Raw genomic sequence first — 14139 nt, 5'->3', positions numbered from 1 at the left:
CTGTGGAGGCAGTCCCTCACCTCTTGGATCTTTTCCCAGACACGGATTCCTAGTGATCTTAGGGATTTGCCAAAAGTCTCTTGGAGTTACAGGGAGTAGCATTCAGGTGAATTGCATGTCCTTAGGTTTTTTACTCAGAAGATATATAGAGCTGAACCTATGTGTTTTCTGTATAGGTAAACTTACTTACAAATGCTTATTTTGTTAGCCTGATGATGTTCCTTCTAATTTTTAGAATATTTACTTCTTAAGCATTAGGGGAACAATTGACTAAATTTCCTAAAAGAACTCATCTGCCACCCAAATCAAATCTTTGAGTTTTTTAATGTTACTGAGGATGAGATTTTACATAAAAAAGGGAATTATATATTTATATATAATATGCTTCTCACTTTTTCTAAATCTAGTATATAAGTTTAGTTTGCTGTAGATGTGTAAACTGAAATAATGTCAGTTTTAACACTGGAAAATTCGTATCTTTTTAATGTGCTGCTGAATTTTATCTGCTTATCTTGCATATTTTTAACATATTGCCATTGTTCATCAGTGTCAATAAACCTTAGTATGGGGATTTTGATCTGTAAAATGGAAGTGGTAATTGCAATTGCTTTATTCCTTTGATTTGCTATAAATGGATTTTTTTTTAATTCTGAAAAGAGCGAGGTGAAATTGAAATGATGGTTTTAATAAGAAATATTTTGAAACAAATAATGACCTTGCTTGTTTTCTAGCTACTACAATTTGAGTGATGTGAGCCATGATTCTGTGAACAAGTTTCTGTCCAATCTGGTTGAGAAGTCCCTGGTTGAATTGGAACATTCCTACTGTATTGAGATGGGAGAGGTACGACTTGGTCATACACATTCCAATTGAAAAGATGGCCCAGCTTTTTAACAATAGGGCTTTTGCTTCTAATGATAACCAAAAATTGTAATGAAACAGTTGGAACAGCAACCTACAGTATGAATTATTAATTTTACGAATATATACACTTCTATTGTACTTTTTATTTATGTTATTTTATATTTCTTTTGAAACAGGATAATCGGAGCATTGAACCACTGACATATGGCCGGATTGCCTCTTATTACTATTTAAAGCACCAAACAGTTAAAATGTTCAAGGAGCGTTTGAAACCTGAATGTGGTACTGAAGAATTGCTTTCAATTCTAAGTGTGAGTTTCATGATATTATTGCATTGTTTTTAATACATAGAGATTATATTTTATATATTTCATACCTTCACTTTTAATTTGGGTCTTAATTTGTTGCCATCTAGTTCCTCTTGAAATTTGGCAGAAACTGTTTATGAAGTTCTTTCTTCTGTCAAACACGATCACTACAAAGCAAATCTGGACTAAATTCCCCATTAAGATTACCGTGTAATTTATCATCCAAACTTGGGTCAGTCTGAGAATGGAATGGGGCACTATTGATATTTAAGCCAGGATAATAGGTATAAACTGGCCTCTCCTCAGCAGCCAGGTGATCTCCCTAGCCTTCAATGTAATAACCTCTCTGGATTATAGTTGAAAGCTTTTCTTATTGCTTTTTTTGGGTAATTCTTGTTGGAACTATGCTGTTGCTGATGTTTCTTAACATAAGGCTCCACTTGATTAAGTTCTCTTAGAATTAATGCCAGATAAGTTAACTCCTCCCATTCCCCCCTTCCAAAAGAAAATATACAATCAGATTTATCACATGGTAAAAAACTATACTATGTTCATTTTGCTTTTTTGCCGAGAAGCTAAGAACTAAATTTAATATTGAAGTTAAAATTACTATTAGGAGTATTTTCTCCACTTCCTTCCTTCATATTATATATGCATTATTTTGTTGTTGTTGTTGACTTTAAGTGTAATAATTTACCATAAAACTTTGTTGGCACATTAATCAGTATATACGTTATAAGTAAATACGGTATTTTATTTTACCCCTCAGGTGTGTTGGTACTTTTTTAAAAAGTTAAGACCCATTGGGCTCTAATGTCTTTAAGGTCCTTCTCTTATAAATACACTGATTCTGCTGTAGTTCACTTATTAGCTTTTTTCCTACCTCTCCTATTGCTTTATCATTCTCAATAGACATCAGTATCCCATTCACAGTTTTCCAATTTTTCAGTGTTTTCCCTTTGAGAAACTAGTGTAGAGATTTTGCTTATGGCATAGGGCCAAATACATTGTAATGAGTCAGAAAATATTTGTTCATGAATTGATGGATGGGTGGATGGGTCCTGTATAAATCAGTTTTCTATTGTTTGCTCTATGGAAATGAGTAGAGGATTAAAGTACATGAGGCAGCTTTCAAGAAAATGATTTTGCTGTCAAATTAACAATTCATTTCTGAGGTAAGAATATTTTTTAAAAATTAAGAATCTCTTTTAGATTTCTAAGAATGAGGTTTTTATCATTTCCTAGACAGATATTCATAAAAACAGGATTTTTCTGGGGGGAAGACAGTAAAATCATGGTTAGTTAATTTCAGCAAGCATCTTAAACTAGTATCTGTTAGATTTAAGAATATAATGTTTCTTTCAGATTTACCTACCGTGATATATTTACCTAATTTAGTATTTTAAAGTACTTGGGAACACATAATAACAGCTAATACCTCTGAGCACTTTTCATGTGACAGGCCTTATTCTAGGAACTTTACATTGATAAACTCATTTAATCCTAACAAAGCCACTCATTTGATATTGATAACATCCCATTATTATTCCTATTCCTATTATTTAAGAGTAACCAACTTGTCCAAGGTTGCACATCAAGTGAGTAGTTTGCAGTCTAGCACCTTAGTATGCGTTCTTAACCACTGCACTGTGCTGCCTCTCATGCCCCTCCCTCCCTCTCTCTCTCTCTCTCTCTCTCACACACACACACACACACACACACAGAGTGAGCTGGAAAATACCGAGTTGGGAGGTTCAAAGTATGTCTAGACTAGATGCACATTGTTCATAAAAGTTTGTGAAAACCATATGCCTATTCCACCCTACTAAAAAAAAAACCCAAATGTATATAGTACCAAGGGAATTCAGTCATTTTTCTCTTCAGTTTTTTCCATAAAAAGGCACTGATAGAGCAAGAGGTCTGTTCACATCCTTTCAGTAGCCTGTTTCTTTCCAGCATCACACTGCCTAAAACCAATACTGATCTCATGGTATATCTTTATTAAAATAAAGTCAACTCTTTTGTGAATAATACAAGAACAACTCATCTGCAGATATACAGAAGGTAAACTACAGTATTTACATAGATATTGTTCTGCATTGTCCCTTAATGATTTCTACAGCAACAATGATATAATCTCTTCATCCTATGGTGTCTAGTCCATGAAACTCTCAACTTCTGCTACGTAGTGTCTAAGTCTGTAATATCTAAGTGAGACCTCTTTTTGAGGGAGGACACTGGGACATTAGAAGTATAGGACTCATATGGATAAGGAGATCTGCAGGTACCACGATTTTGCTAATTTCTTATCTAGAAATTATTCTCTATGTACTAGAGAACATATGTGTAACTAACAGAGAAACATTAAGTAATAAAGCAGGATTGTGTTTGAAGTAATTATAGTACAATTTCTAGAAATCATTCTTTCACTGAAAAGTGTTTTTAAATATTATTTTGTGATCACACCAGAGAGTCCTAAATGACTCACATAGCTTCGTTATCTTCTCTGCTCTTACCTCCAAAACTGCATATTAATCTCCTTGTGGTTTTGAAACAAGGAGATACAACTGGTCAAGCAGGAGCTATAGAGAAGAGGATGACAAGCACAACAGGACAAAGAAAAGCAGTGTGTGTGAAAGACCTCGTTCCACTACCATTGCTTTTGTTTTTATAATGTTTAATAATGTCACATTATGTTTTCGAACAATGCAGTATTATAACTTATTTACTATCAGCATCTCCTTTTACTAAGATACAGTGACATATTTCTGAAGTCATTTTCAAACTTTTTTATTTCTATAATTTATTACTTATTTTAAGAGGAATTTTTAGTATTCCCGAAAAGATCACAACTGAGAAGCTTCTAATCTCTTGAGTATTATTTTGAATTCACTATAATATTTCATCAATTTAATTTTGGCAGTGAATAAAGTTTTCTCATTATTTCTTAAGCTACATATTGTATTTAACTTTTGGTATTTGCTGTCTTTGGTATTAATGATAGTGTAGAAATTATGTTCATTAAGATTTTTATTTTAGGTGTTCTGAATATGTTGCAGTATGATTATTATTGGCCCAGAGAAAACAAACTAGAAGGTAACCACAGAATGAAAAAAGGAATATTAAAACATTCATTGGGGCTTCTCTGGTGGCGCAGTGGTTGAGAGTCCGCCTGCTGATGCAGGGGACATGGGTTTGTGCTCCGGTCTGGGAAGATCCCACATGCCGCGGAGCGGCTAGGCCCGTGAGCCACGGCCGCTGAGCCTGCGCATCCAGAGCCTGTGCTCCGCAACGGGAGAGGCCACAACAGTGAGAGGCCCGTGTACCGCAAAAAAAACAAAACAAAAAACATTCATTGACTTTCATCAAGCATTTAAAAATACATAAACTTTTAAGTAGGGATACAACTGTATTGCCTTTAGTTTTTTTTTCGAAACTAAAAAGAGAAAGCCATATAATCAGGTCATTTCATGGTATGCTTCCTTTCACAGTGTTTTTGGCCCTTCAGTCTTCCCTCTTCCACAGTGTTCCGTAGCAGAAGGTTGTCAGGTTTGGTTAAAAAAAATTTCCATACATTAGGTACATGTATACCCTAACTTTTGAATTCTATCCTTTTTGTTCTTTTCCTCTGTCAGTAGGCTTGTTGGGGTCAGCCTGGTATTTTGCAGAATAGTATTTATTATATTGACAGTATCACCCTTTTGACAAAGGATGGAGGCAACAGGAAATTTCTGAGTTTAATATAAAGGTGAAAACTGAACTCTTCCAAATAGTAAGGAGGTAAGCTAAATGGAGTTGTCTTAAGAAATATCTTAAGCATATGATGAAGTATGTATAATTTAGATGTTTTATCCTTAATATGTTATTCTACATGTGTCCATATTAAATTCCATCAGTCACATTTCTACACACAGACTATATATTGATTCATCCAAAAAATATTTACTTTGTGCCTACAATGTGTAAGGCTCATTCTAGGGGCAGGAGATAGAATAGTGAACATTAGTGGCAAACTGTGTGTGTGTGTGTCTGTGTGTCTGTGTCTGTGTTAATGCACAGATAATCTATGGGCCATGGTAATAAACTATGAAAGACTTGGGTGTTGCTCCTGACCTAGGTCATCAGCACAGTGTGACGCTCCAAGAAGCATAGCAGAATGTTGCCCACCATCAAAAAGAGCCTCTAGGGCTTCCCTGGTGGCGCAGTGGTTGAGAGTCCGCCTGCCGATGCAGGGGACATGGGTTCATGCCCCGGTCCGGGAAGATCCCACATGCCGTGGAGCAGCTGGGCCCGTGAGCCATGGCCGCTGAGGCTGCGCGTCCAGAGCCTGTGCTCCACAACAGGAGAGGTCACAACAGTGAGAGGCCTGCGTATCGGAAAAAAAAAGAGTCTCTAAAAACAGAACAGGATATAGTATTCTTCCTTCGTGTTAATCTTCCCTGTGCACGAGGTTTGCTATATACATTTCTGCTGACCCCACATCAAAAGAACATCATGGGAAAGTTTGAATGGGCCCAAGGGAACCGCTCATATGATGGGAGGTATGTGATTGGGGCATTGCAGTCTGCAGAGGCAGAGGATATGAATCAGGTAACAGATATTAAAATCATGGACCTTATGAATGGAGGCCCTCTTTAGATCATGAACACAAGTAACCTTTTTAATTAATAGGAAGTTCCATCTGATCCTGCAAGTAATAAAGTCAGAGAATTTATTACTTCACTTGATGAATATAATGTAGGCCAAAAATATATAGATTAAAAAAGGGCTAGAAAGAATTTATGAATGATAAAACTACTAATGAATTGTGCATGTCATATTTGGTGTGGCAGATGCTGATTATTCTGTTACAGACCAAGGAGACAGGAATGAGGATTAGATGAAAGTGTGTCATCTGTATGGTATTTTTCTCTTGGTCCACTAGATACTTGGAATATTTTTTTTTAAACATCTCTATTGGAGTATAATTGCTTTACAACGTTGTGTTAGTTTCTGCTGTATAACAAAGTGAATCAGCTATATGTATATATATATCCCCATATCCCCTCCCTCTTGCGTCTCCCTCCCTCCCACCCTCCCTATCCCACCCCTCTAGGTGGTCACAAAGCACTGAGCTGATCTCCCTGTGCCATGTGGCTGCTTCCCACTAGCTATCTGTTTTACATTTGGTAGTGTGTATATGTCCATGTCACTCTCTCACTTTGTCCCAGTTTACCCTTCCCCCTCCCCGTGTCAAATCCATTCTCTACTTCTGCGTCTTTGTTCCTGTCCTGCCCCTAGGTTCATCAGAACCATTTTTTTTTTTCAGATGATACTTGGAATATATTTTATCCTTCAGAATATAGGGAGTGGGGGGTGTTATTTGATTTTCTAAATGTGACAGTCTATTATACTTTCAGGAACTAATTCCTGTTGATCACTATTCCATTATATGTAAATCTTTATTTCAGTCAACACCAAAAAAGAAAACACACTTCCACTAATTTTTTTTCTCTGCTAACACCTCTTTTCAGATTTCTGTTTTCACTTACTCATCTTCTTCTTAAGAAACTGAGCTGTTTCTAGCTTACATTTTTAGATGTCATTGTCTTTAAATGATAGTAAAGTACTCTATTCTAGGTGTAAGACTGAAGATTTTTTTAAAACTATTTCTCTTCACTTATTCTATGACAGCAACCCATTTATTTAAATCTAGAATTTTCAATATATTCATTAAAAAGTAATAATAACTACCTTTTATGGAGCACCTACTACATGCCAGGCACTTAATATACATTATTTATAATCCTCAAACAACATGGTAAATGTTAATATATAGAAAATGAAACTGAGGTTTGATGAGGTTATTTAAGTTTTCCCAGGTTCCATACAAAGTAGCTCTTTAGAACTCTTCCCTATTCCTTACTTCCTCTCCTAGACATATTTATCCTTATCCTATGATTTAATTCCAAATGTAAAAAATTTTTTAAGTATTGAAATGTAATGGTATATACTTTTTAAAAGTCAGTTAAGAAACAGAGTTGCTTTTAAAATTATGTGTGACCTTGTGACTTAGAATTACAGGTTTTAAATACACATGTTAATTACTGGCAAAATAGTTATTTCAACCTTCCTTATGGAAAACATAGATTTTAAGTTTTAAGCAATATCTTGCTATTTGAAAAGGTTAGATATTTTATAAGAACTCTTGCCAAGTTTTTTCTCAACACCATGAATTAGTAAGCTTCATAATTAAGGCAGCTGCTTCACACTTCTATTGTTAACCAGTGACATTACATCTGTCTTGCTCCATTGATGCCCTCCTCCTACTTATTGAAGCATTTAGCAGTTTTGGCAACAGGGATTACATGGCATGGAGTAAGTAGTCTAATTAGATATAAGTGAAAATCCTGAGGGAAAAGGATATTTAAAAAGTAATTTGAAGAATCTCTTAATGATGTTGGCACTGAAAGCCAAGTCTAGAGTAGAAGGTGCCAGTCATCGTGACAAACAAGGATTATGATTTGATATGTTCAGTGGACTTTTAGAAGGTAGCCTAAGAGTAATAGAAATAAAAAGATTTCAAAGTTGGGGAAATTTATTTGAGTGAATTTTTCGTAATATGCTTACTGTAGTATTAATAGCTTTGAAAGAAAGCAAAATATGCCCCAAATGTATTTTGTCTCTAAATGAAACAAATGAACTTATTTACAAAACAGAAACAGACTTACAGATATCAAAAACAAGCTTATGGATACCACAGGGGAAACATGGTGGTGGGGTGAGGATAAATCAGGAGCTTGGGATGAACATACACACACTACTATATATGAGATAGATAACCAACAAGGAACACAGGGAACTCCACTCAATATTCTGGGATAACCTATATGAGAAAAGAATCTTAAAAAGAATGAATATCTGTATATCTCTAACTGAATCACTTTGCTGTGCACCTGAAACTAACACAACATTGTAAATTTTCAGTAGATTTTTTAAAGATAAACTCAGTTGATAAGGTTCTTGTCACTACACAGAAACATGAGTTTATATATCAAATATCCAATTTGAAAAGTTGTGAAATTCTTATTTCTCCACAAAACCTTAGATATTGACTAAAAGTATGGGTTTCGTGTGTTAACATAAAATAGAACCATTCCAAATTTAGAAAAGTACCATAAAAAATTAGATTTTTATATATTAATAAATTTCTGGGGACTTCCCTGGTGGCACAGTGGTTAAGAATCCGCCTGCCAATGCAAGGGACACAGGTTCGATCCCTGGTCCAGGAAGATCCCACATGCCACAGAGCAGCTAAGCCCGTGCACCACAACTAATGAGCCTGCGCTCTAGAGATTGTGAGCCACAACTACTGAGCTCACCCGCGCGCCTAGAGCCCGTGTTCCACAAGAGAAGCCACGGCAAATGAAAAGCCTGTGCACCACAACGAAGAGTAGCCCCTGCTCGCCACGACTAGAGAAAGCCCATGAGCAGCAACAAAGACCCAACGCAGCCATAAATAAATAAATAAACAAATAAATAAATTTGTTTGTTTATTTATTTATTTCCAGGTTTGACAGTTTTCTGCACTGCTTTATTTGAAAGCATACTGGTTCTTTCTTTGCTCTGCCCATATAGACGACATTTTCAGTGATATAGCATTTTTAATGCTTGAATTTTATCCTCTTTGGCACACAACCACAAATCTCTTGGTTGAAAATTACAAACGTATCTTTCTTAAACATAGGCTTGGAAAAATAAGCAAGAATTTTTTTTAAGAGAGAAATTTTAAATGGAATAAATAGAAAGGACAAGCCAGATACGAATACCATTGGTAGGGGACCCCACATGTAAATTAAAGAGTTCATTAAAGGAAAAATGAAAGGAAGGAAAGGTTAACCGAGTAACAGTGAACATCACCAACCTCATGGCCTTCCATTTCCAAATAACCTCGTGACAATTGCAGGATCCCATCTGCTACTCTTTATCATCCTAGTGAGGAAACCTAATGGGATATCTTCCAGGGTTCATGAGAAAGAGCTTCCTAACCCCCAGTCTGGAGAGCTGCTTGGCATCTTTTGGAGAGGCACAGATGGCAAATGTCTCGAAAAAAAGTATCTTTCTACTTCTCTTGGTCTCTTTTCCTTGAGCCCTTCCCTATTTTCCATTATTTCCTAGTTTCTTCCTAGCTTTCTGCACTTACAAGCTTTTCTTAGCACAGAGAAAAGTGAAATATTTTCCTGGTGAAAACCTTCATTCTCAGATCTGTTGTGATTTAGTAGATTCCTCTAAAGATTTTTAAGCTAATTGTGTTCTCATGAGCATAAAATGTATTTTTAATATTACCTGAAATTTGTCCTGTTTTAAATTTTTGATACTTTTTAAAAAATTACTTTTGGCTTCCTAAACTGTCCCACAGAATAACTGTCAATTACTGAGATTCTAAATGTTGGTGATTAAATAGGGTTGTTAATTAAGAAATAAGTTTAGATACCAAAGTATGACTATCCTTAATATTTCTTTCATTATTACCTAGTTTAACTTTCTCATTTTTTCAAAAAACAAAGACCCAGTTTTGCCCAAGATGACACAAACCGGTATGGAAAAATAATACAAAAACTCAGATCCCAAAGGGCAGAGTTGAAATTGGAATTCATATCCCCCAGCAACCTTTTAAATGCTCTTCTCTTTCTTTTCCCCTTTGCTATTTTGTACTTTTCTTTTTCCTCTTCTTGCATCTTATTTTGCCCTTTTATTTAAATAAAACTTACAAAACATGGTATGTAAAAGGGATATACCATTAACCTTCTCAACCTAAGTTATAAGATTTGCTAAGTGTTCTATCCAATACTCATTGCTCTTGGGGGAATACCAAGGAAATAATAGATAGACCTGTATCTTTTAAGGAGATTTGTCCTAGAGCCCAAAGAACCTAATAAAAACAAAGGAGTAGGCTTATGTCGAGTCTATCTGTCTCTTCTGCTGTTGCTGCTTCATATAGTTCTGCCTCTGCACGGGAAGTGTTCAGTCCTGCTTATGGCATTCAAGGCAGAAGTGTTGCTGATGCTGTCCTCAAAAGTCAGAGTTACCAGCCTGGCCTACGTGCAGGATTGGATCACCAAACTCCTGGGGGTCACGTTAAAAGCATTTGCAAAAGGAGACTCCATTTAGACATTTTAAAATTACAAATAAAATCTTGAGTGGTTGCATATAAATTAAGTCATATTTGTAAAACTCCAGGGTAGTCTGCTTTTCAGGGAACCCCATCATGAATGACTTGGCAAAGTAAATCATTGTTAATTTGGTTTTGGATATATTTTTGTTTATTGTTGGTAGTAACTCTCTGCTTAACTTAGTGATATCATAACTATTTAGAATTGTCAGTACATATGCAATCACACTGGGGAAATTAAAATGTAATGAAAATAAGATTGAAGATTATTATCTTTGTGGGAATAAAATCTCTTCCCTAAATTCTAACCATTTGTCACTTCATTCTACTTTGAATAAACAGAGCATTGTTTAGACTAAAAATAAGTGGAAAGTAAAAACTTTAATAGTGGATAAAACATTTTAAAATATAATTTTCATATGCTAGAAATTGGTTTCTGCTCAGAATGTTTCTAATTTCATCCCAATAAAATTTAAGTACTCTAAAATTATGGTTAGGGTTTCATTGGTCCAGCAGGTGGAGCAGTTCAGAAATCAATGCTAGCTCACTCCTCAATTAATAATGGTGATTAGAAGTATTCCAAAAGGTTCATGGTTCCTGTCATAAATATCTTCCCAGTAGAAATAATGCCAAAACATTGCCTTGTATTTTAACAAAGCAGCCAAGTAGGTAAATAAGTGTGACCATTCCCAATACTTAAAGCCAACTAAATCTACTTCAATATCATTTTCTGTGTAATAAAGCAAAAGAAAAATTAAACATCCTAAAAGAAAAATTAAATATCCTTCCCAACCCCCTATTGGTATAAGCAGAGTCCTTCAGTATTACATTGTTTTGGAAACATGTAATTAAAAAAAAATAACAATAGAAATACTCCTTGGTGCTGAGAGATATACAGCCCTTTAGGTTAACTAACATGCCAGACTTTTTCTCTATGTAATAATGTATAGAAACACTATGCGCCCTAAAAAAAAATTTTTTAACTGTATTGACACAGTTTCAGGTAAAATTTTTAAAAATTCCCTATCATAAAGTGTGTTAAAGTGTATCCTAATATGTGTTTAAGGACAAGATATTATAGTTAGCCATCTTCTTGTTTTATTGAATCTTGTTTTATAGATAATACTGCTTTTATAAGTTGGGGGGGGTTTAATGAAAGCAGTACAATTACCCTTTTTTTATACTTAATAAATAGTGGATTGTTCTCTCACCTCATTGGTTATTACCAGACCACCACAAGTCCTCATGTATTAGCCGTTATTTCAATTGTGTAGGAATTTATATCTCCTGGTCAGTTTCTCACAAGACAGTTTCTCGTCCACTAATCCTTCTGAGTTGTTCTTTTTATAATCATTTAAGAAAAGACCCTATAGCCCAAGTAAAGAATGATTCCATAACTATGGCTTTTGTGATATTACCACCATAAGTATCTCATAGACTTATTGGGGAGATTAAATTAGTTAATAGAGGCAAATCACAGAGCGGTGGTCATTTGCTCATTTGAAGTACTTAGTTAATGTTAGCTCTTCTTATATTTAGTAATATTTATTGAGCACACACTATGTTCCAGGCATGTAATACACTGCAGCATGCTAGGCTGATGAAGTTCCAGTACTCATGGACCTTATCTTCATAATGGGGTTGGCAAACAAGTTAACAAATAAACATGTAATATAAATTCAAATGTATGTAAGATTTTTTTTTTTTTTAATAAGGCAGGAGTCTGAAGGTAACTAGGGAGGCCTGTTCTTCACAGAACAGTTAAGGAGAGCTTTTCTGAGGACATGATATTTGAACAGAGAACTGAGTGACATGAAAGAGCAACTCATGAGGAAGCCTCAGGGGAGAAATTCTAGGCAGAGGGAACAGCAAATGCAGAGGCCATGGAGCAGGAGGTACTTGTCAGAGGTTCAAGGAACGACAAGAAAGCCTGTGTGGCTAGCGTGGAATAAGCACTTAGCGGGCATGGTGGGCAGGGCCAAGGTCGTCTTTGGCCTGGCTGAGGAGTTTGGATTTTATCCAAAGTGTTTAGAGAAGCCGTTGGAGGAATTTTGATCAAAAGAGCGATGTGGTATTATTAATTCCGAAAAGACTGCCTCCTTAGTAGAGAAATGATTATTGCAGAAATCATTTATCATTCGGGATGTTTTGACGGTTGAACCAACAGTAATTAGCTGATTGATTATAAGTAAACAGAGTAAACAGAAGAAATAAAGATGATGCCTAGCTTTGGGGCTGGAACAATTCAATAAGAGAGAAAACCATTTATTGAAGTGAAGAAGGCAGAGTTAAGAGCAAGGTCTATGTTTGTTTTGGGGGCCGCTGGTGACAGGCCACATGGATAGTATTCAAAATTTCAGAGTCCAGAGGTGGGTTGAGATCATCTGGGCAGTGAGTATTGAGCAGAGGTCTGCAGATTGCACTCTGGGAACTCTAGCTTATTGGGGTTGGGGGAGGAGGTGAGTCAGCAGAAAACCGAGAGTGAAGGATGATAAACAAGAAAGAAAACTTGCAGGAGAGTGCACTGATCTGAGCTAAGGGAAAAAGGAATCTCAAGAAGGGCGTGGTGGTCAACTGAGTTAAAACTGTTGATACAGAATGGATGAGAGCTGAGATTAATCACTCGACTTGATACGATAGAGCTCCTAGATGTCTTTTTTTTTTTTTGACACCATTATTGGAGTATAATTGTTTTACAGTGGTGTGTTAGTTTCTGCTGTAAAACAAAGTGAATCAGCTATACGTATACATATATCCCCATATCCCCTCCTTCTTGCATCTCCCTCCCACCCTCCCTATCCCACCCCTCTAGGTCGTCACAAAACCCCTAGCTGATCTCCCTGTGCTATGTGGCTGCTTCCCACTAGCTATCTATTTTACATTTGGTAGTGTATATATCTCACTGCCACTCTCTCACTTCGTCCTAGCTTACCCTTCCCGCTCCCCTGTCTTCAACTCCATTCTGTAGTAGGTCTGCGTCTTTATTCCCGTCCTGCCCCTAGGTTCTTCATGACCTTTTTTTTTTTTTTTCTCCTAGATTCCATATATATCTGTCAGCATACAGTATTTGTTTTTGTCTTTCAAATTTACTTCACTCTGTATGACAGACTCTAGGTCCATCCACCTCACTAAAAATAACTCAATTTCGTTTCTTTTTATGTTTGAGTAATATTCCATTGTATATATGTGTCACATCTTCTTTATCCATTCATCTGTCAATGGACATTTAGGTTGCTTCCATGTCCTAGCTATTGTAAATAGCGCTGCAATGAACATTGTGGTACATCACTCTTTTTGAATTATGGTTTTCTCAGGGTATATGCCTGGTAGTGGGATTGCTGGGTCGTATGGTAGTTCTATTTTTACTTTTTTAAGGAACCTCCATACTGTTCTCCATAGTGGCTGTATCAATTTATATGCCACCAACAGTGCAAGAGGGTTCCCTTTTCGCCACACCCTCTCCCGCATTTATTGTTTGTAGATTTTTTGATGATGGCCATTCTGACCAGTGTGAGGTGATACCTCATTGTGGTTTTGATTTGCATTTCTCTAATGATTAGTGAAGTTGAGCATCCTTTCATGTGTTTGTTGGCAATCTGTATATCTTCTTTGGAGAAATGTCTATTTAGGTCTTCTGCCCATTTTTGGATTGGGTTATTTGTTGATTTGATATTGAGCTGCTTGTATATTTTGGAGATTAATCCTTTGTCAGTTGCTTCGTTTGCAAATATTTTCTCCCATTCTGGGGGTTATCTTTTCATGTTCTTTATGGTTTCCTTTGCTTTGCAAAAGCTTTGAAGTTTCATTAGGTCCCAT

At 36.0% G+C, this 14139-nt stretch overlaps 1 protein-coding gene across 3 annotated transcripts in view; it reads left to right on the top strand.

Moving 5' to 3' along the window:
• ASCC3 (activating signal cointegrator 1 complex subunit 3) overlaps positions 1 to 14139 on the top strand; it is a 333519-nt gene that overhangs the window by 257909 nt on the left and 61471 nt on the right. The window contains exons 35-37 of one of the 3 annotated variants that reach the window (XM_030882957.2): positions 732 to 843; positions 1041 to 1175; positions 4811 to 4952. In XM_030882957.2, the coding sequence (XP_030738817.1) occupies positions 732 to 843; positions 1041 to 1175; positions 4811 to 4918 (355 nt within the window). In that variant the 3' untranslated portion in view covers positions 4919 to 4952. Of the gene's footprint in view, positions 1 to 731; positions 844 to 1040; positions 1176 to 4807; positions 4953 to 14139 lie in introns of those variants that run through there. The other 2 variants (XM_030882960.3, XM_030882956.2) reach the window with 2 other exon arrangements.

This window comes from Globicephala melas, chromosome 14 (genome assembly GCF_963455315.2).
Source record: "Globicephala melas chromosome 14, mGloMel1.2, whole genome shotgun sequence".
NCBI lineage: Eukaryota > Metazoa > Chordata > Mammalia > Artiodactyla > Delphinidae > Globicephala > Globicephala melas.
The sequence above is the reverse complement of the archived record's forward strand: the minus strand, read 5'-3'. Positions and strand labels throughout refer to the sequence as shown.